General features: G+C 39.0%; 3 protein-coding genes across 5 annotated transcripts; 2 read left to right on the top strand and 1 right to left on the bottom strand.

The window, feature by feature from the left end:
• The first annotated feature begins 4,703 nt into the window (after positions 1-4,703).
• Positions 4,704-9,194, top strand: arf1 (ADP-ribosylation factor 1). The gene is made up of 5 exons (XM_023403810.2): positions 4,704-4,837; positions 6,743-6,926; positions 7,072-7,182; positions 7,358-7,482; positions 7,617-9,194. Exons 2-5 carry the CDS (start codon positions 6,782-6,784, stop codon positions 7,773-7,775), a joined length of 540 nt encoding a protein of 179 aa, XP_023259578.1. The 5' UTR covers positions 4,704-4,837; positions 6,743-6,781; the 3' UTR covers positions 7,776-9,194.
• A 950-nt stretch (positions 9,195-10,144) lies between these two features.
• On the bottom strand, positions 10,145-14,835 carry cunh1orf35 (chromosome unknown C1orf35 homolog). Its single transcript, XM_023403806.2, has 8 exons — positions 14,203-14,835; positions 12,718-12,868; positions 12,579-12,624; positions 12,387-12,469; positions 12,157-12,229; positions 11,826-11,905; positions 11,577-11,699; positions 10,145-10,940 (listed from the first exon to the last, which is right to left on the bottom strand). The coding sequence occupies exons 1-8, from the start codon at positions 14,297-14,299 to the stop codon at positions 10,685-10,687; spliced, it is 909 nt and encodes a 302-aa protein (XP_023259574.1). The 5' UTR covers positions 14,300-14,835; the 3' UTR covers positions 10,145-10,684.
• On the top strand, positions 13,905-22,297 carry guk1a (guanylate kinase 1a). Of its 3 annotated transcripts, XM_023403808.2 has the most exons (8): positions 13,913-14,051; positions 14,842-14,976; positions 18,881-18,994; positions 19,101-19,142; positions 19,252-19,487; positions 19,633-19,717; positions 19,808-19,893; positions 20,903-22,297. In XM_023403808.2, the coding sequence occupies exons 2-8, from the start codon at positions 14,943-14,945 to the stop codon at positions 20,939-20,941; spliced, it is 636 nt and encodes a 211-aa protein (XP_023259576.1). In that variant the 5' UTR covers positions 13,913-14,051; positions 14,842-14,942; the 3' UTR covers positions 20,942-22,297. The 3 variants fall into 3 exon arrangements, with proteins under 3 accessions (XP_023259577.1, XP_023259576.1, XP_023259575.1); XM_023403809.2 differs by lacking the exon at positions 14,842-14,976 and having other exon boundaries at positions 13,905-14,051; XM_023403807.2 differs by lacking the exons at positions 13,913-14,051; positions 14,842-14,976 and adding an exon at positions 17,515-17,822.
• The last annotated feature ends 51 nt before the right edge of the window (positions 22,298-22,348 follow it).

Genomic DNA, 22,348 nt, shown 5'->3' with positions numbered 1-22,348 from the left:
CCCACGCCAGAGGCCCCCATGTCCTTTCTGAGGAAGTGCATCGTTGAAGAGCTTGTCTCAACCATCTGTCACGGATGTCCCAGGACATCTCCCATCAACACCAATGGCTCCCACATATAGTGGACCAGTTGTCATTGGAGGAATGAAAGAGTCACATGGGAAATGAAAACTAATATTTGAATAATGTTAGATGTGTGGTAGCACAACTGCTCACTTCAGAGCCCAAATTTGAATTAAAACACAGTTAAGAATCATCTGTGGCACCAAGGATGGAGAGGTTTGTATTTCCCAAGTAGGTTTTTTGGAAAATCTGACAAATTCGAAAAAAAAAACTAAAAAAACAAATGCAGATGCTTATGAATTTACCATCTTTAATTTTGTAGTTAGCCAAACCTATGTTGCAGTCTTTTTTTTAGCATTTTATACTATTAACTGCCATCCAACCAGATCACCTCACTACCTTTGTTTCCATAAACTGTGCTGTCAAAATACATAAGAACAATCTTCATGCAGTAATGACTCAATATGGAATCAAACATTTCCGTATGCACCCGGGGCGGAGTGCAAAATGTTATGTAAATCCCCTTAACGACCTTTTCAGACCGCCGACAATCACCATACAAAGGTGATTGGCAGGCGACACTGGTGCACATTTATCCTTTTGCCCCGGCCTGTCTCTCTCTGTAGCGCCCCCTACTGTGAGAGGCGTGGGGTAGGGTGCCCAGTGGCACTTGTTGCCAATGGATGAAGCCAGCATGGATCCTCTCATGGCAACGATGCGGGTCGTTGTAATAATGTTCGGTTTGTTTCTTGCTTCACACCTCCTTTGGGATTTTGCCCGACCTATAATCCAGTACATGAGACGCAGAGGGAGGCATCCCATGCCTGTCCATCTGAGTTCCAGCACTGCTTAGCCCAAACCGGCTCCTTTGTACGACTCACACAGCAGTCTATTGGTTGCCCAAGGGCGATTTCATAATGTGCGTCTATTATCATGATTATTATGATTATTGAAACCCTATGCTATGAACACAAACTCCTAATCCAAAATAAATTCTTTAACATAATGTGAAGGTTGACGAAACTGTAGATAACACTTTCTCTTATACATACACACTTATGGGTATACGCACATTCTCTCTGCCTGCCTCTGTCACACACACACACACACACACACACACGCACAGACACACACACCAGCTCAGCATTCCCAAGCCCCTTACTGAGCGTTTTTATCCTTGCTAGGCCTCGTCTCAGAGGGGAGTAAGGCCCCTACTGAGATCCTTACCCACTTCCTACTGCAAAGCCTGTTTGGCCCCTTGGCAGCCCTCGTCCATTCACAAACTGCAGAGAATCCTCACTCTTTGCCTCATCAGCCACAAATTTACTTTGATTTGGCCATGACTGACACAGCCTCACAGGTGATGATGTAGTCTGCATACATTACCCAAGAATTTACCAAAAGCATATTTTTCTGCAGAGAGGGATTACCTCTTTGAAAATCACTGCAGTCCTACTGTAGCTGTCCCCTGTGGGGCTGCGGCCCCCAGGTGGGGATAGGTGGTCTGGGGACACATTTGACATGAATAAAGAAGAGATCTTGTTTTAAAAAAAAAAAGAAGAAGAAAAGAAAAAAAAACGCGCACACGTGTGTCTGTGCACGCACGTGTTTGTGCATGTGAGGGAGAAAGTTTTAAGAGTATACACAAGTGCGACCATTAGGAATTTGTTTGTGTGTTTGTGTGTGTGCGTTGTGGGTGTGTGTGTCTGTGTGTGTGTGTGTGTGTGTGTGTATGTGTGTGATATAAAAACCCCCTACTGTCCTATTTCTAGTCCTCTGTCCACACATCACAACTGTCAGTATCTGGTGAGATATGAAGCCGCAAAGGAGGAAGGAGAAGAGCCCTTCAAATGGATGTTACCGCTGCATTTGCCTGTTAAGCACGGAAAGGTGGATTTAGCCCATCCAGGATTTATACAGTACCTTCGGCTCACTACATGGTACGTTGCAAATGCATATTATATTAATGGCAACCCAATGAAACCTGCTTCTTTTTTTTTAATTTTAGTTTAAATCTTCATAAAGTAAAATGAAGTTTGATACCAATAGGCAGATTCTTTTTGAAGTTATCTGACATGATTTATGCCTCATGTATTTCATTTGAATTCAAAATGTTCATCTTAGGAGACAACAGCCTGCAGGTATAATTTTCCAGCAAAGGGTTTATCTCAGAATCCAGATATGTGATTTGGCTAAGGAGCGCATCAGAAGACACAGCAGTAATAAAATATAATTTTGGCAGGTTTCAATGCACGTGTTTGCCCTGATCAGAGTTATCACACCTCAACACCTGCTCTGATGGTGCAAAGAGGAGAATGTGGGTTTGACTTATGTTTTGTAATATGGTGGATCACTAAATCAAACAAAAGTTTATAGGTATATTTTACTTATTGTCTCGTTAAACTGTCCTTTATAAAGAAAAAAATGCATTTTTGTGGTCTGAGTTATAGTTTTTTTTGCAATGAGGAATTACACTGGAGTGTTCAAGCTCTTGTTTGCTACTGTTTGTTTTTGCAGTGATTTGGTAGTATGATGGTTGAGTTTGGTCAAACTGATACTTGTAGAACCTAAATCCCAAAGGTAAAGATGCTCAATAGTTCCAATGTTGAGCGACTGGTGAACAGGTTTTGCTCCCATAAACTTGTTTTAAAGATGAGAGTTAGAAGCATCCTGTATGGCATAAGATATGATTATTTTATAAAATTTATACTTATGTACTGATAATACACTGGGTAGGGTGAAATTGTTTTTATAATCAAAGTGTGACTTTCTGAACTTGTTGGTGCACAAACCTGGTCCTGAACCTCCTACTAAACTATACTAATGACAGGTGAAGATGTGTTTTGAAAAGGTTTGATAAAACCTTTTTTTTTAATTTGTAGTATATGTTTTGGCAATATGCTCTAAGATCTGCTTCCTTGGTTGTTTGTTGTAAGTTGTCTGGATTCAAAAGATATCGGGAAAAAAAGAAGAGAAAGAGAGAGAGAAATACATAGACTGAGTTCGATACCTGTGTGCTTTGTAGATGCTGTTGTTACAATAAAACAGGATTTGAAAGATTTCAGTGTTTGATTGGAACATTGGTTTTAAATGTGTAACATCTGCCCATTGAAAATCAGTCAAATGTGTGAGTCTACAAGAATCTAAACAATTGGTACTCAGTAAACACCTTCCACACACATAAAAAAAGAAAGCAATTGCTGTGAAAATATGCCGAGAGCGATCTCTCAGGCATTTGGCAGGGCATAACCACAAATTATGGTTGCAGAATGAGACAGCATTATGAGCCTTCACTGTGTGGTCCATCACCAACCATAGACCCTTCTCCCCTCCCGCTGTTCTCTCTTGCTCTTCTCCCCTCCTGCTGCCGCCTCTGCTGGGGGTAGCAGGCATAGTTGACCCTGGTTAAAATTTAACTGCCCAACAACAACGCAGTTAGACTTTTTCTTAATGACCTGGTAGTAGATCTAAAAGAAGTGGAAATTGCTGTTTCAATTGAGTTTGAAAACAAATACCATAGATTTAAATTAATTTAAACTGTACAGTATGACAGACTAGGTCATCACTTTATAAGCATCATCTAGAGGCTAGACAATGTGTAGACAGGGCATAATTCATAATTTCACACTATACGGGGATTTTCCATGCTTTTAAATAGATTCACATTAGACCAGATATATGTAATCACATTTAATTGTGCACAAAACTCCATTTTTGCTTGTTGTTCTTAGATATGTAGTTTGCGTTGATGTGATATATTTCATTCCATTTTTTTTTTCATAAAAGCCCATTAAGAAAAAGTGTAGCTTGGGCTTGAATACTATCACATATGGCATTAAACTATTGTATGTTTATGTTTCAGTCCCCTATAGGCCTTTATGTATACATATACATAAGTTCAACAGTATTAATACTCCTTACAGGTAACACTTTGTTTTTCACCTCCTAATTTAGGTTTAAATAATAATTAGTTAATCAGAATATAATAATAATCAGTTGTTGATAACAAACTATAACATACCAGATTGCCACTGTAAGCAGAGAACTTTTTAAAAGTGTTAATATATTTGTCATTGACTATAACTCTTACTATGAAACACCCATAACTGATCTCTAAACAGATAATGAATGACTGTAATTCTAATTCTTTGATATAAACATAAAACATATGCTGTATATATCGATTATATGCATTAAGAATGTTTTTTTATGAATAGGCCAACTTTTTGACTGTCCATGACAACTCAGCAAACTCCATTCACTGATGAAGGTTTACACAATATAAACACACAATAATAACACACAATATACACATCACATGAAAAAAAACACACACAAGAAAACACACAACATGATGTTTTATTTATTTGTGTAGTCATATATCATTAAGTGATTCTGTGTTATTAATCATTCATTAACTGTTTATGCACCAGTTATGGATGCTAGGAGCTATATTTGATGATAAATACATGAATAAATATCCATTTATCCGTGTGCAACTACATTATACGTGTTAAAACAATTAATTAAATTTTACATTTAGTTTCTAAATGCTAATGCCAATTAACCAATTGGCCGATTAACAATTAAGTAATGTTTAACAATTTAGACTATCTAGATGGCGTGTAGTTCTCCCCTTAGCCACAAGAGGCGACATCTCCCATCCTGATGATGACCACGGAAGTTTTGCTGGAACGGAACCTCTGACGTGTCAAATTGTCGCCATTTTCCTGAGGAAGGAAACGCCTTGAAGAGGGAAGGGAATATATAAACTGTGTAAGTGTAAAAGACATACTCTAATGAAGCTAATCAATTGTTGTTTTCATCGAATGTAGTCGTTCAAAAAGCCACATTTGCCAGCTTAGCCGTGTGTGTGACCGCGTTCACGAGAGTCAGGACGCCGAGACAAACACAACGACTTGCAGCTACGGGGCTAACTTTACCGATTAACGTTAGCCAGTTTATCTCAGTCTTACATTCGTTTGTATTTCCTTACTTTCTTACTCATGCTCACGTCTGTACTGTATTATGTTGCCATGAAAACATGTGCAATAAGACTCTTAGCGTCCTCAAAAGTAGTTTACAATAGACTGTCATAAAATATGAACTCGTCGGAGGACTGTTAGCATTACACCCTTAAAAGCTAACTGTGTTGTTTGTTTACGTAGGACAACTTTTAGCACTGCACCTTGGTGAGTTTAAAGTACTCCAATGAGACGACATTACGAAATTGCTGCGGTCCTAATATGTAGTCTAATGAGTGAAGAGCAAATTCGTTATCTCTACGTCTTGGTACAGGATGGCGGCTAGTCCTGTTCGTCACCTCCGCACTCGGTAACCTGATTCGGTCACAACACAATCAAATTCATCCTGTCGATGTCTCCTGTTTGACAGGAATGACAGAATATTAACAAAGGATTTAATGACGAGTTTTCGACTTGTAGAAGTGTTTATATCAACTGGGAAACTTTATGAAAGCTGCTATATATCCGAATTGGCACTTTGGGGTTACGTCAAATCCAAACAAATATGGATGCCTCACATCAGCCAAACCCTATAGCCGCATGTAATTAAACTGAAATTGTATGAATATGGTGTTATATACTCACTATTTTAATCTTCTCATGACCAGCTGTAATCATAGCACCGTCTCAATGCAGTGAATGCTCGCAATAACACATAGCATGAACAAGGAATAATAAGCATCCAGTTTTCTGAAAAAAAGCATAATTAAGCTTAAATCGTCTATTACACGATAGAAAAACAGAAGATTTGTAGCCTGTATCTCAAATTGTGATCATATTTCCTAATCCAGTGGCTGGAAATTGTATATGTCCTAAAACACAAGCAGCATATTAACAAAATATAAACTGTTACTGGTTCACATTGTAGAAATTGAGCAAGGACATATATCATTGTCGGCTACCATCTTTATTTGGAGTAGGCGCAATATGGGAACTTGGCTATTTTTTTACGTGTTCAATCCAGATGGATAGAGTCTTTTAGGATTCAGGTTATATCATTATAGAATAACAGTAAGTGTTGTTAAATGACCCACTCAAAAGCAGTCAGGTGTATGTTTTTCATACTTTGGTATGTGACTCAAATATAATTTTAATACAGGATCAGATGCAGAAACTGGGGCTAAAATATGACTACATGTTGGCTAGTTCTTGCTAAAGGTAGCAGCAGCAGCAGCAATAGTGTGAGGCATTAAGTAGTAGGTGCAGTGCATTTTTTGGATGGGGAAACTAGAGTCTATGTAGGCGTTAGAGATGACAATTTGTTTGTGGTCATATTTCAACACATAGAAACTCTGATACAATTATGACTGCAACTATTTATACAATTTATCAGCCCATAGTTTTCTCAGTTAATCATTTGCTTTATAAAATGTCTGAAAATTGTGAAAAGGGCCCATTGCAGTTTCCTAGAGCCCGAGGTGACATCTTCCAAAACTCAAATATATTCAGGTTACAATCACATAAAACAAAAATAAGATGCAGGCCCTCTCAACTTTATGTTTGCTAAATGATTTAGGATCAGTTATTAAGAAAGAGTTGATACATTTCTGTCCTTTGACTTTTTGTAATTACTTCTTACAAGCAAGTTTTAAATCCACTGTTTGGTTTGGTTCTGTAGCACCCTCATTTAACAATTGATTTGTTGTTTTCTCCACAGGTTTATTTTTGCCAAAGTAGGTTCCTATCACCATCCACCATGGGGAATGTGTTTGCAGGGTTATTTAAAATGTTCGGAAAGAAGGAGATGAGGATTCTCATGGTGGGTCTGGATGCTGCTGGAAAAACAACTATTTTGTACAAGCTCAAACTTGGAGAGATTGTGACTACCATTCCTACAATAGGTAAATAAAACATTGAAAGATGTCTTTCCTTTACCTATTACATGCCTGTTATGTGTTTAGAACAATACTATTTTAGGAGGCCAGAATTACTGTTAAATGAGAACGTTGAGTATGTTATTAATGTGATTATTTGTTTCCCCCCCAGGCTTTAATGTAGAGACAGTAGAGTACAAGAACATCAGTTTCACAGTATGGGATGTCGGTGGTCAAGACAAAATTCGACCGCTGTGGCGTCATTACTTCCAGAACACACAGGGTACGTTTAATTATATCAAAACCTTAGTGCCTGATATTTGTTTGCTTTAAATCAATGACTTTGCAATGCGTTCTTTTTTTTTTTTTTTTTTAATTCACAAAATGTTCACTGCTTTGTATTTAAAAGATCCGTAACGTGCACACACTCATTTGTTCTACATTTGCTCTTGTTCCAGGTCTCATCTTTGTTGTGGACAGCAATGACAGAGAACGATGTACAGAGGCTCGTGAAGAGCTCTTGAGAATGTTGGCAGAGGATGAGCTGCGTGATGCCGTCCTATTAGTGTTTGCCAACAAACAAGTAAGTAATACTTAATCAAAGTCTTTCATATAAACAGGTACATATCACAACTAATTTTTCGCATGTTTTTTTTCTTGGCCTGTTGTATACACAGGGTACTCTCCTAATGTTTTCTCTCTGTGTATTGCTTGTAGGACCTTCCAAACGCTATGAATGCTGCTGAGCTCACAGACAAGATGAATCTTCACTCCCTACGCAACAGACACTGGTACATCCAGGCAACCTGTGCCACCACTGGGGATGGTCTCTATGAAGGACTGGATTGGTTGTCTAATCAGCTAAAAAACCATTAATAATCACAGCTATCCAAACCTACCTACTCCACACAATCTCTGACCTTGCTCTCTACTCTCAAGGTGTTGCAAAACTGAGCTACCTAGTCCAAAAAAAAATAAATAAAAAAAATAACCTACCGGAAACTGCCCTCTCCTCAGCAGTTATTCCCACAGACATACAGGCCAGTGGTGGGGTTGATCTATTCTTGTAAAACTTTTTTTTTAATTTTATGTAATTGTAAATATATTTGGTAATGGGGCAGCTTATTGCACTCTTTTAGATTCTACCATGGTTATTTTTCTCTTTCTGGCTGAGGGGCAGCCATGTGTGCATTGAATAAGAAAAGGGAGGCAATGAATAAGAATTTACCAGCACATGTTGGCCCCAGGACCTCAATGCAATCTGATGACCTGTTATTATCTTGTCACACGTACTGTAGAGAGTGATCCATGAGGGGCTTTTAATTTTCCAAAAACTGAATTATTCACTGATGCACTACTTGCAGCTACTATGGTTACCCTAACCAGTGACTACATGTACCAGTCCCCAAATTACCATTTAGTAAACACTGGCATACTATTTGTACTGACATCACTCTGTCCAAATTGAGAACTCCTTGTCTGTGAACACTTGCCAGCCTTTGTTATACAGTGCGTTGGCTTGAATTGAGAAATGCAATGATCTCATATCTACCTGCTTTATGGTTGTTTGAAAGGCAGTCTGTTGTGTCAGCGTTGGGTTTTCGTATTTCTGAGTCTCAGGTTGATCATGTGCTGCCTTTGCCATATACTTGTTAGCAAAACTGCATGATGTGTTCCGTTGGTCTTAAAGGGCATGCATATTTACTGGGTGTTTACATCATTAGCCTGCACAGGAACTGTTACCCCACTGAGTACTCTCAACAGCCCTGTACTGTTACTAGTGTAAACTGTGTGAGGTAATTGTAACTAAAGGAGTTGCACACTACAACACCCTTAGTGTTGTCACTAATGGCTCTGGCAAGTCCGGCCTTTTTTCTTTTTTTATTCATTACAATCTGTAAAATGGCATTTTGGCAATACAAAATCAGTTTCTGTGACATTTTTACTATAGTGCCATTATTTCTTCCTTTGCAGCACATTGTCCTTGGGATGAACGGGAAGTCATACATATGCCTTGTTATCCAAGATACATGTTGCCTCTTCTTTTCTAAAAGGTGTGGGTGTTCCTTTACTTGCTCTGAAGATTACTCTGGGTTGCATTAAACATTTTTTTTTTTATTATAACTGTCTAAATATTTGAAGACTATATTAATCTCTTAAGTTTGTCTGTGTTTTTTTTATGTAAAGCTTTTGTTTTGTGAGGAAAAAAAAAGCACTGTAATTAAAGTGACTGGAGAAAAAATGTTGATGATTTTCATTGTTTCACTCTATGCAATAAAATGACTGAACGTTAAATTTGCATGATGTAGCTTCTCTCCCTGCTTGGTAGTATTTTATCTGTTCCATTTGTAAAAACAGCACAACTAATATTTTTATCTTTAAAATAGACCGTAGCCATGGCTACTTGATAAACAAAAAAATAAATAGATCAATTATTCAATGTATAAAAACAGATTAATGAGAATAATCATTAGCTTTACACCTAATAGTGCAGTAATACACTTCAGGAAACAATGCTGATTTAACAAGAGATACGATGTTGGTGTCAGAGTAAACTGTTGGGGTGATCACCCCTTTGACCGAGGAAGAAATGTGATGCTCCAAGGTAATGGAAACCACCAAATGTTGGGGTTAAAGCATTAATGTGGAGAGCACACCCTGTTTCACATTGTGTTGGGGTGGCAATCTAGGACAGCATTCTTGCAGGTTGATTAGGCTGCCGTGGTTAATGCAGCCAAGCCTATAAAACATGGCAGGAGAGTATGGTAGTGGTGGAAGGAGAGGGAGTTCGAGTCTCGGGTCCCTCATGGGGTGGCTTTGTCTGGCCTCCTCTCCTGCTGCTCCATCAGCTTGGTTTGTGTGTGGCGGTCTAACGGTACTCGGCCATATAAAAAGGACCAGCCTGGTTTTTTGCACTCTTCTTTATGAATGCCTTGCTCTTTTTTAGTGCACCCCCCAGGTGCCAGCCAGCAGAATACCCTCTTTCAGACCAATTCAAGGCAAATGCAAACACTACACTCTATTATGACCAGTGGAGAGCATTCCAATGGTATCGCACCAGTCAGGGAGCTCAACCTAGAACGGTGAGGGATTAAGGAGCGCTGGCATGACTGAGAAAAAGAAAAGGACCGGAGCTGCTGAGTAGTGCAAGAGGCACAGTGGGATGGTGATGTCCAAGGACGCAAAGGCATCAAGGAGCATCCTAGAGAATTTTTGACAAAAAACACCAAAAGAAACACACCTAATTGATTTTAAAAATGTTGTAATTTTGCAAGAGGCAGCCACAAAGCCCTATATTTAAGTATTTTCATTGTATCACTGATCTCCACTGATGAATTGTGGTGGTCACCCAACATACGCAACAATGTTCTGGGTTCAACATAAATTTCTAAGATTTCCTGAGTAATAACAGCCATGAGGGCAAGACATAGGAATAAAAGATAATTCCATTTGCTATTGAAAAATTTCTATCTTTCATGGTTTTTTATGCGATAAAATAAAAGCTCACAAACTATGATATACAATACAGTAAGTATTGTTGTAAAATCATACAGAATGTGTTAAAATACTAACTTGTCAAACAAAATTCAAAATACCACAAAAGACACAGTGTCCCAGGACCAACTCATTGGTGAAAAGTTAAAACAGGAGGCCAGACAAATTAACCTGTCTCCATCACCTATATATCTGGTTGTCCAGGGTAAATGAGGGCTTCAGGGCCAGTCGAGCTGCTGTAGAGCACTCTGTCTGTATTATGCATCTTTGAATTTACGGGGAGGGGGACATTAGTCGTCCGAGTCTGTGTCGTGGCGCCGCCTGTGGCTTTGTGTTGCACCAGCAGGGGCCATCTTGTGGCTGGCGGGGTTACGGGACACAGGAGACCCCCCATCAGAGGAGTCTGTGTCATGCCGCTGCTGTCGATGATAAGGGTAGGAGGGCTGTCGCTCAGCCTTTGCCCCCCCCCTTGAATGGCTGTCATGGGGTCTGGCTCCACTCTGACTATGGTATGATGGATTATGATGATGGTGGTCCTTTCTGTGCCTGAAGAGTAAAAAGAAACAAACAATCAATGACTGGCGTTGCGGTGGGGATTCAGTTAAGATGTTGTGACACTGGGAAAGAATTAACTGCCAGATGAGCTCTGCAGTAACATCCACAGAAAATACCAAATGGCCCGGTGACTGAATATAACTGACTATTGTGTTTGACACGCTTCTGCATCTTCAACTTCTTATATATCATGAATTCTGCAGACGTCTATCATATGTTGGTTCATGTGAATCCTGTCTTGCTGGCACAAATTACTGAAGCACATAAATTACACTATTAAATCAGTACACCCCCCCACCACCACCACAGACCTGATTTACACAATATATCTATTATCTTGGGATAAGTGCTCCCTAATTCTAAAAGGCAATGCTTCAAGTTGCTGTGTGTAGGACAGTGCCTTGGTGCCCTCTAGTGCTGACAGAGGAAAGCTTCTGATTCATGCCAAGTCTGCTCCACTATGCAGGAGGTGGACACAGTACCATGAGCAAATATGCAATATGGTTTATTAAGATACAACACAATATCACTGATTGATGCCAAAATGCCTCAGTTTTTTTTAAGCCATAGTTTGTAGTAATCCTGTTTTGTCACTGTTTGGGTGACAGAATGAATGAGTGAACCAACCGCTTTCTGTTGTCATCTGAATCTGAAGAGGATGAGTCTCTTCTTTGCCTTTTCTTCTTTTTTTCCTTCTTCTTTTTCTCCTTTTTGCTCTTTTTCTCTTTCTTCTTCTTTTTGCTCTCATGCCTAGAGTTAAAAGTGAGTAGTGAAGATAATTATTATTCAGATAAACATAAAAAACTGGATACAGGGCCACATTTGCCCCAGTGGAGCTATGGAATGTGAAATAGATTAACTAATATGCACACACACCGTTGTTCCACCTCTCCTTTTTCTACACTCTCAGATGTTCTTGCTGTTGTGGTTTCTGGACGACCCTCGGTCTTATGGTGCTGTAAAGACAGTATTTCTTTCATTTTTACATCAAGGTGCAGATCGCATGAAATGAACTTCTCTTAACTTTTACTGATACTACTATTTCCAGTACTACTCAAAAAAGATATTCAAAAGGCCCGTTTGTTTTATTATGAAACTGCAATCATTTTTGCCCATCATAATGCATGGCACATTATTAACATAATCAATATCAGTATATTAAATATCTGACATTTGAAAAGGCCATAGAGAGAGAAAGTGAACTTACTGTAAAAACTGGTAAGCCTATTTTCGCAGCCTCCTTTTCTTTTTGGGACAGCAATATTTTCCTTGACCCTGCACTGTAAAAAGAAACACACACTTGTAAACAAATACTTTAGAATCACAGTGCACTCGGATAAGCAGCTCTCTAGCCACCACTTGAATGTCAAGAGGAACACTGTGACTGAACAAAAATAGAACCATGGTTTTCTTATTAAGAAGACAGAAAAAAATCACCTGGAGCTTCCCAGGCCTGAGACACGGTCCACATTTCTCTCCTCACCATCAACCTCTTCCCGCCTGCAAACATCTGCAAGGTCCTGATGTCAAAAAAGATTCATATCATTCAACATTTTTAAAGCAGGCAAATTCTTTAACAGCCTTTTCTGATCTTTTGACTGAAAGCAAAACTGAAACAAAGTGACGTACTTCTTTGGTCAGGCCAGTTGGTTGTCTCTTTATATTCTTGTGCCCTCTAGATTAAAAACAGAAAAGTAAATTAATTACATTCATCAGTTTATGCTTGCATTACTTTCCAATTTCTTTTTAAAAAGGAAGTTATACATACAGGGCAGCCAACAGTGCCTCGTGCTCTGCAGCTTTGATGGCGGCAAGTTCATCCTCTCTGGACAAAGCCTCCTTGCCTTTTTTGTCTTTTGCATACCATGTCAGGTCTTTGCCTTTTTGCCATCGACCTACTGGTGCCATCAAAGAGTTACCTGGAAACAACACAGAGGAATTGAGAGTGATTGAGAAAGATGTGTTTTACATGTTATTTCTACTGTATTGTAGAGCTGAGTTCTACTTTGTGAATTTTAACTAGTCCCTCATTATGCTGAACAGCAGAGAGTCGCTGCTGTAGTGGTAATGTAACAATGTGGAATAGGACGTAAAGTTTGTACAATTTATGAATTAAACATTTTCTGATTCAAAGATCTTGGCCCTACAATAACATAAAACTCCTGGATGCAATACCCCAAAACAATAATGAATTGAGCTCAGTCAATCTAATTTAGTGTTAAAGGAACAACTCCAATGGAGGTTACCTCATGGCTTCACTCACTTCAGATCTCGCAACTTATGATTGTGTAGGGCTGTAGCAGAAAACTGTTCTCATCACTCAATTAACAAGCAAATTCCTTCCCAGATGCAGTGATTTATTATTGTGTGTATAAAACATCAGATAAAAGCAAAAAATGCTTATCAGATTTCCAAGAGCACATGGTCTTTAAATGTCCAATGTCAATGTTTTGGCCAAACAATAGTCTAAAATTCACTATTTAAGAAGCAGAACCATCGAATGTTTAACATTTTACATTAACGTTGCTAGAAAATTATTTAAATGATTAATCAACTGATAGCTCATTGTTGCAGATGCAAGTGATTGTCGATATTGATGTGACTATCCAAACTTACTGGAACAGCACAAATTAAATTCAATTTTTTGGTAGAATTCTAGCTTTGATTTAACACATGAATAAAGAATAAATTTGCACATACACATTACAGGGTCATTTCCTCTCTCCAGAGCCACCTGTTAGTCTCACCAGACTTTAGAAAATCTCTGCTGCTGATGAAATGTGTACTGTTACAATAAGCTTTTTATTGTACCATAATACCCATTTCATGTGTTTATTTAACTTACTGAACACATTGTGTAACGTTATTCTGTTTTATCCTTTTATGTCACAGCTGTGGTGGGTGCTACGAAGCCCTTGCTTGGCATGCTGACATGTTGCAAGCGGTTTGGGGTCACATAACTGAGAGGCATCGTGTGTCTGCTCAGTGAGAGACGGGAAGTAATGAAAGCTAGGACCTGCTGTTTGTAGGGTGGAAAACAGGAGAAAAGCGAACGACTAGACCAGCACAGATACTGTGGAATGAGGGACTCTAAAACAAAAGGTATGAAGAAACAGCACGTGAAGCATTAGAGCCATTGTGTGTAGCTTATGTGTGATTTTACATGCCTTGCTCTGTTGTTTGTAAGTTAGCAGACAACTATTAGCATTGTCTCTGGTCAGCGCCCATAGCCAACTTGGCTCTTAAAACTTACCGAGATAATTTTCTCTGTGCTTATCAACTTTCACGTCATCCCAGTTGAACTGGTCCTGTCCTCCTCGGATCCCCCCTGATCTCGAAGAACCAAACATGTTTAGTCAGTCACTTTTAGATTAAGAACTGCGGGCCGCTAGTTCTGCCCGCTAACTTTTAGCCACGGTAGCACATGAGCTGCGCGATTGGCCAGGCCTTCAGCGTTCACTCATCCGGGGAGTTACGATGTGTTTAGGATCCCTGCATCGGTCGGAACAACGTGCTTCCTGGTGGTATTTACTCAGATCACTGAAAGTAACCCGGCAACTAATATAGTATGTATTTTCATGAAATGTCCACCAAGCTCAAGAGGTATAGTTGAGTAAAACAGCGATCTAACTCCTCCAGCTAGGCTATGCTCTGCAGCATGCGTTACTCTGCGCCCTGAAGACAGAGCTACAGCAATGGCAATCCCTCACCGTGCATACATTACTCTCCGCGTTAAGGAAAAAAAGTGTAGCTACTAGCTTATTGCACTGATATATTTAAAATGCCTGCTTTTGCAGCGTATTTTCTCTTTGGCTATTGATAGCAAAACTTGACGATTCTTTGTTTTGTGTCGCACATTCTCGCCGTGACGTGTTAATGTTGTGACCCGCAGTGATGACGTAGACAGCCCCGGTTCCCTAATGGCTCTTGCAGCGGAGGAGGGAGAAAACCCTCCGGACAAGGTCTCACAATCTTAGACTAACGTAACTCCCGATGTACATGAGATATTTTTCCAGGCTATTTTCAGGTAAGAAGGAGGATGTTTGTTTGTTTATGTGTTTGTCTGTGTCGTTCTGTTTGAATTGTTTTTTGTACCACTGTAGTTAACAGACAGCCATTCATTTCCGTCAGTGTGACTCCAGTCACTCTGTTTTTCTTCACCGTTGCTGCAGGTTAAGATGGTTTTTGTTTACTAAACTGGATTAGTTTAGCTGATTCAATGTTAACTGTAGTTCAACCAGAAGTATGACAGGTCATGGTTAATTGGATTCTTAGGATGAGGTTGTCTTTTCCTATTGACAACTGTTAGACATTCAGTGGCAGAAAGAAATATTTACTTACCTGTACCAGTACATCAACATGAAAACACAATATACGCAATTACAAGTAAAAGTCCTGCAAACAAAAGTTTTAATAGCAATCTCATAGACATCCATTTATGTCAGGTAATATATACAGTAGTATTCAAAATGTGCAGTGTTATCCATTGAACATATGTACATAAGCTCATTATAACACACAGTTTATTAGTTATTATGAGTTATATATTGCATTAAAGTCTTTGGCGGCCCATTGAGTTCAATTGTATTCATAACACAGTGCTTGTGTACACAGCAAACTCTGTTCACATTTTAAAAGGCTGTATTAGACACAAATTTTCATTTTGATAACATAGTTATGCAATGTAATATATTAAAGCCAAATGATGCAATATTTTAAAGCCTTTATTCACTCCTGCATCTTTAATTCAGCCAATTATGACAATGTCATCAAGGTTTTATATGATAATAAAGTAATCAAAAAAGTCATGCCAGTCAGCACCAGTGCACATAGCAATCCAATCCTGTTAGATAAGTCTGGCACAAGATTGTAGAAACTTGTGACACTTACTCTATATTAATAAACGGAAATGGCTACTTTCACAATTTATGAAAAAAACTGAATGAGTTATATTGAGGGGATCACAGCATTAGACTGAATAAAAAGGAAAACTGAACGTGCGTGTGCCCACTTAACCTCCAAATCACCCCTGTTTCAGGGCAAACTGAGCTAACAAAATAACTGCTTTGACATTACAAACTGTATGTTGTACTTTCAGAGTTGCAAAAAAAATTTTATTTTCATCACTGATTGTCTGTTAAGTGTTTTCTCTGTTAGTCAATAAATCATTCTGTCCATGAAAAGGCTGAAAAATACTGAATCATCACATCTGAGAACCTGGAACCATAAAATGTTTGTCACTTTTTGCTTGGAAAGTAGTTGCTGATCTGACCACTAAGGTCTAATAGGTTTCACATGACTTAAAATTTGCTTCAGGCAAATATCAATCACATGAGATTGAGTGCACATGGCTCATTGTAAACTCATGTCTCTCATTTCCTGTCACACAGCTCTAATCTAAGTACAAGGTTGGTTTGAGGTTGGTTCTTGTGAGTGAATAGGAGCTGCAGGTGTCAGATGATTGCAATAAGAAAATGCAATTGTTAATGATTAGTTATGAAGTTTCCCTCCTTGAGCAAGACACAGAACTCCTGCCTGTTTCAGGACTGATGTTAATTCCTCTTAGCCCTGTGATCCAACCTTTATGTGGACATGAAAAGGTGAAAGGGGACTAAGCAATTATGTAACTGTACCATCTGTTCCTCAAAATGATGGCTTGAAATTGCACATTTAATGTTCATTTAAGTAGTTATCTTTTGCTTTTGGGAGTAAGAAATTCTTAAAATTAGAATTGATCTAATTTCATAAATCAAGTGTTCCAGCACTGTTTATAATAACTTGGGTGGTATTATCTTTTCATTTTGGCAATTAATCAATTAGAAAGCAGATGAGGCTTTTTAAATTTGATTCTGTTCATTGTTTGATGACCTTATAGTAGGTGTTTTCAAGTATAAGCAGCCCACATGACAGTGGGCATAAAAATTTTCTTTATTTTAGAACTGAAATGATTCGTCAGTCGACGAAATGAATCTGCATCAACTTTGACAGCTAATCTTTTCAGACATTTATCAAACATGCTGAACATTCACTGGTTGCGGCCTCTCCAATGTGTCTTATATTGCTGTAAATTAAACATATTCAAAAGCTCTGTGAAAATGTGGTGGACTTTTTATAGACTTAATGATAAACTAAGAAAAATATTTAATTAGAAAGATTTGGTAGTTGCAGCCCTGTTTGTTTCTAAATTATAACAGGAAGCCGCTGTAAATTGCCCAAATACAATCATGGATAACTTTTGAAAATCTGGTTGTGGAGGGTTGGGGTTAGGGGGTGATACCCAGTTTAAAAACAGGACTGAAAATGTTGAGGCTTCAGTGACCTCTGAAAAAGGAACACCTGCACCTTTAATTAGCCATGTTGCTGTTTACGGGAAGCATTCAAGAGGCAACTGAGGGTGACTCTTGTCATTTGCACCTGCAGACACAGCCTCGCTGCATCTGGCTTGCCTGGAGACAAGACAGCTCATAATGCTGTGATTTTAGTCTATTATTCAAACACCACAGAGGCGTGCCAAAATATAGCACATTTTACTTTTGTTTTTAAAGATAGATTAAGCTAATGAACACATTTTTGTTTTTGATTTAGTGCATGTCATCATGTCATATGGAATACCTAATTTTCCAACTTCTTGCCAACCTATCTGATACCTGATATTGATGTAAGTAATAGTAATTGGACTAGTAATAATACACACATGGATCTTTCTGCAATATCAGATTATTATGTATAAACCATTCAAAATACTGGTGTGTAAATATGGCCCTGCCCTTTCTTTCCCTCCTCCCCTTTGCTCTTGTACATCACTCACCGACACACAATCACACCCGCCCTGCTCACTTGAATGCCTTGTCTACTTGCACTCTGTGTGGAAAGGTAAGGAGGAACACTATGGGCTTTACTTTATTCCTTACTTGAGTAGCATGCCAAAAATAACTGGTAATGGGGAAACAAAAGGCAAGATATTGAGAAACAAGTACTTTTTATAAACATGTATACTGAAAGTACTCTGTATAGGCTTGGCAGTGACTGGATGGCTGTGTCGTTAGTTAAAAGGAAGTCATGTTTCATTCTTCCTGACTGCTGGAGACGGTATGCAATACACAAGGTGGAGTCATTGTACCAAGTCATGCATGGGACCTGGGTGAGGCAAACCACCTGATAAAAGGAGCCTGACACCCAGCAGCAGTGTCCTTTTCATCTGTTTGCCTAAGCACATAGGTTGTGTATGTTGTTAGCATTAGCTAGCATTTACACCTTACCGCCTCTGCCAGCTGCTGCCATTGCTGGCCTTACAGTGTTACATGTGCCTGGGTGCTCTCGCCTTGGTGATGTCTGCGTTGAGAAGGACGGGCTCTTACACACAAATCACAGAAACGTATCACAGAAACTATGACCTGATGTGCATTATACTCTCCATTTGCAACTTCTGCTTGGCCCCTCTTAGCCCAGAGGATGGCCATGGCAGATGTCTATTGTGTCTTGGGGGAACTAAGCCCACTCTGTACCTTCAGTACATCTAGCACTCAGAAATGTTCTTGTTAACTGTTCTGTTCTTTCCTGCCATCAACAAGTGCAGTAGGGCTCTCCAATTAGTGATGAATTGTTTCTCTACAGCACCATGGTAACCTCCATAGCTTGCCAACCAGTTGATTGCTCTCTTCCTGAGGGGATATTTTGGTCTCATCATTTGCTTTGAGAACTGCTGGCTTATCATTTAATCATGTTTATCCACCGGAGCAAGGTTTGTCTGAACATGTGAAGCTGCTGTAATGTTGTATTACTGGTGTGATTTTAATACCATATGTCTGTGCACAAACAGATTTACTCCTACGATGACTCATGCAGTTAGATTCCAGTGGTTATGTGTCACCCTTGAGCCTCAGTCTCTCAGCCCTCACTGACAACTCCTTATTTCTCTACTTCTCTTTCAGCTATGGCTGGACCCAGGCCTGTGGTGCTTAGCGGGCCCTCCGGGGCAGGGAAGAGCACTCTGCTGAAGAAGCTCATAAAGGAATATGACAGTGTCTTTGGCTTCAGCGTCTCTCGTAAGTGTACAACTTTGTTTTGGTATAAAACCCAATCAACTAATCAATTCAGCTCTAGATTCAAATCCAGTACAGACCATGGCATAAATGTCTCATCATTCCTCAGATACAACAAGAAACCCCCGGCCTGGAGAGGAAAATGGCAAAGGTACAGAGTCTCCTTTTTCATGACCATGCTAACAACTCATTTCTTAAATTTCTAGTAAACAGTTTTATATTTTTTTTATTCTGCATGTGTCCTTGTTTGGTGGTTTCAGATTACCATTATGTAACACGGGAGGTGATGCAGGCTGGCATTGACAACGGTGATTTCATCGAGAACGCGGAGTTCTCTGGGAACATGTACGGGACTAGTAAAGCTGCTGTGCAAGACGTCCAGGCCAAGAACCTCATCTGTATACTTGACATTGACATGCAGGGTGTGAGGAACATCAAAGGGACAAACCTCAATCCCATTTACATCTCCATCCAGCCACCATCCATAGAAATCCTGGTGAGAGCACAAGGAAATGCTTCTCTCTGATAAACCAGTTTGTTCATATTTAGACACTCCCTGTTGTCACATAACTGGTCCCACAGGTTTTGGATCTTCTGAATATTTCTGCCTGCCTTCTGTTGATTTGATTTTGTTGTTGCAGGAAAAACGTTTAAGAGACAGGAAAACCGAGTCAGAGGAGAGTCTCCAGAAACGTTTACATGCAGCCAAGGTGGAAATGGAGTTCAGTAAGTATTTACAGTTTGCTCAGAAAAATTTAAGTTTCAAACCAGCCAGACGTTCAAATCATGACTGAGAATATTTGTATCTTCTTTTAGGTAAAGAACCTGGTGCATTTGATGTTATAATCGTCAATGACAGTTTGGAGGATGCTTATGGGCAGTTAAAAAATGCTCTTCTTGAGGTGAGTTACTATTAACACTATTAACAGTTGCGCATCAACAAAAACACAGTTACAAATGAAAAGTTTTGTTGACGATTTGCTAATCCCCTCCCCTTGAATAGTGATTATCCAGTTGTGCTGTGCACGGGTCTGCAGTCAACTGGAGACTGAGTTTTCTAATTACTAATGGAGCTAATGTTAGCTTGTTAAGTTAGCTAGCTGCAGCCAAAGGCTGGCCCAAGGCATTAGCGAACTAAGTGGCTCCCTCTGCCTACGCGGGTCCTCTGGTTGCTCTGGCTTCCTCCTGAAATCCAGAGACATGCATATTAGGCTAATTGGCGACTCTAATGCCTTACTATACTATGACCTTTTTTTTTTTTTCTTTTTACCCTACATGGTGGTACAGTGGTTAGAAGGTTCTGGGTTCGAACCCTGGGCCTTTTTTTATGCCCTACTATACTATGACCTTTTATGCCTTACTATTGTTACGTTTCCCCCCAAAAAACAAACAAAAAAAACCCCTGGTACTCAGGGGCCGCTGTTGGGGAAACTAACAAAACACTAAAAACTGCAACAAAACACAGAACAAAATGGGTCTGTGGGTCCTAAAAGGTTGGGAATATAGTTCCCAACCATCACCCACTAAAAATGGGGATAGAATAACAGAAGAATTGGACCAAAACCAAAAGATATTGGAAGACACAGAGAAGGGGGGGTAAATAAAAATTGCCAAATGAGAAATTCTTAGAATAGGCAAGACCAACAACACAAAACTCAGAGAACAAACTGAAGGTGTTGCCCCTCTGACAGCACACAACCACATGAACAAGGAAACCAAATCTCCTTATAAAACCTCCCAGCCGCAGCTGATTGCCACCAGCTGAGGGAGATCCCAGGTGCATCCCATTGCTCCTGATGAGCTGGGGAACCTGTGACCTAAATTCTGATCTCCATATGATCTCTATAGCCATAACACTATACTATGACTTTTTTATGACGTTATGTTATGATGTTTTTATTTTTTCTCAAGGAAATTAATAAAGTGAAGAAAATCAGCATGTCTTCGTAGGAGACCAGCGGCATCCTGACACCATGAAGCCCCGTCCAGCCACTCCTCACAAACCACAGACCTCCATTCCAGTCGTGTACATTCCCACAGATGGTGGTCTGTCCGTTGGATTTACATACTGTTTAGAAGTGTATGATAACATACTGTAAAGTGGACCTTTTTTTTTTTTTTTTTTTTTTTACTGACAAAGCGCTTTTTATATTTTTATTTTCATTTGTATGAAAAGAAGATACTCCAATAATCCTTACTTGATGAGACTGGCATGGTAGGATGTTCAGATAAACAGATATACTACTTACAGCTTGGTCCTGCAAACAAAGCGTAAAATAACTCATTCCATTATGGATAAACTGGTTTGTCAATGGTATGAAGAACCATGTATCTGGATATCTTGGTTAGTGGCAGTGAGTTATGTTACTCTTACAACATTAGAGTTTTTTTGTGCAACTGAGTTGATCATTAAATAGATTTACAGAAACAATCAAATGTGCTGGCGACGGAAAACATGGCAGTTGTTTACTTACAAGGGATACATGCAAGTCAACTGTACTGTTGAAATAATACAACTGTTCCAGTGCTGGTTAATGCTTTTACTCTACAGACTTGGCCACATAGTGTGTTAACGTCATTAAAGTTTGGTTTGCTGGATAAGGATAAATACTGAAGTACTATAGTAGGATTAAATCCCATGACAGAGGTAGAAAATGTAGCGTAGAACAAAGAAACAATAGTACATCTAATGTCACCTTTTTGTTGTTTTGTCGACTGTGACTGATCAGTTTAACTGTTTATTTTACAGTTGTGAATTTGTAAAACTTTTATATTGTGTAACTTAATCACTTTGCAGCTTCAGCTGTAGAGTAAAATGACATTCATTGGACTGTTTTGATTCATAACAAAAGGAGAGCTTTTTAACTTTGAAGACAAATTAAATGGCATGTCTTTTTTTATATTGCTTAGAATTAAGCACACGATAAACCTCCTTTTACTTGAAAGCTAAGAAAACATTTATAATCCATTTGTAAATTGGCATGTTGTTTTCTTATTACATTTTTCAATTTCATGGATATTAAAAATACCCAGACAATTATATTCAGGCACCCTGTAACACCCATTCCTTTGTGCAGGTGATTTTGTGTTCTTGTTATAACTGTTATTATTCATTGCTATTTAAATTACTTGTGCAAATGTCACATCATATTTGTTGAAATGCATGCAGTCCTCTGGTTTGCCATTTAAACCTAACCAGCTATTACAATGTTGCGCTTGAAAGGAAATTATGGATTAAGTTCATTAAACATACAGCAGTAAGACTATGTTACCAGTTGAAACTCCAATAAATATGTCAAAACACAATACTGGAGTAATAATTATTTGTATGCGTGCTGTAAGTAAGAATTGTGAAAG

This window comes from Seriola lalandi, unplaced genomic scaffold (assembly GCF_002814215.2).
Source record: "Seriola lalandi dorsalis isolate HSWRI2012SDOR001 ecotype SW California unplaced genomic scaffold, Sedor1 jcf7180002054182, whole genome shotgun sequence".
In the NCBI taxonomy this organism is placed as follows: domain Eukaryota; kingdom Metazoa; phylum Chordata; class Actinopteri; order Carangiformes; family Carangidae; genus Seriola; species Seriola lalandi.
This window is presented reverse-complemented; position numbering and strand designations above follow the sequence as displayed.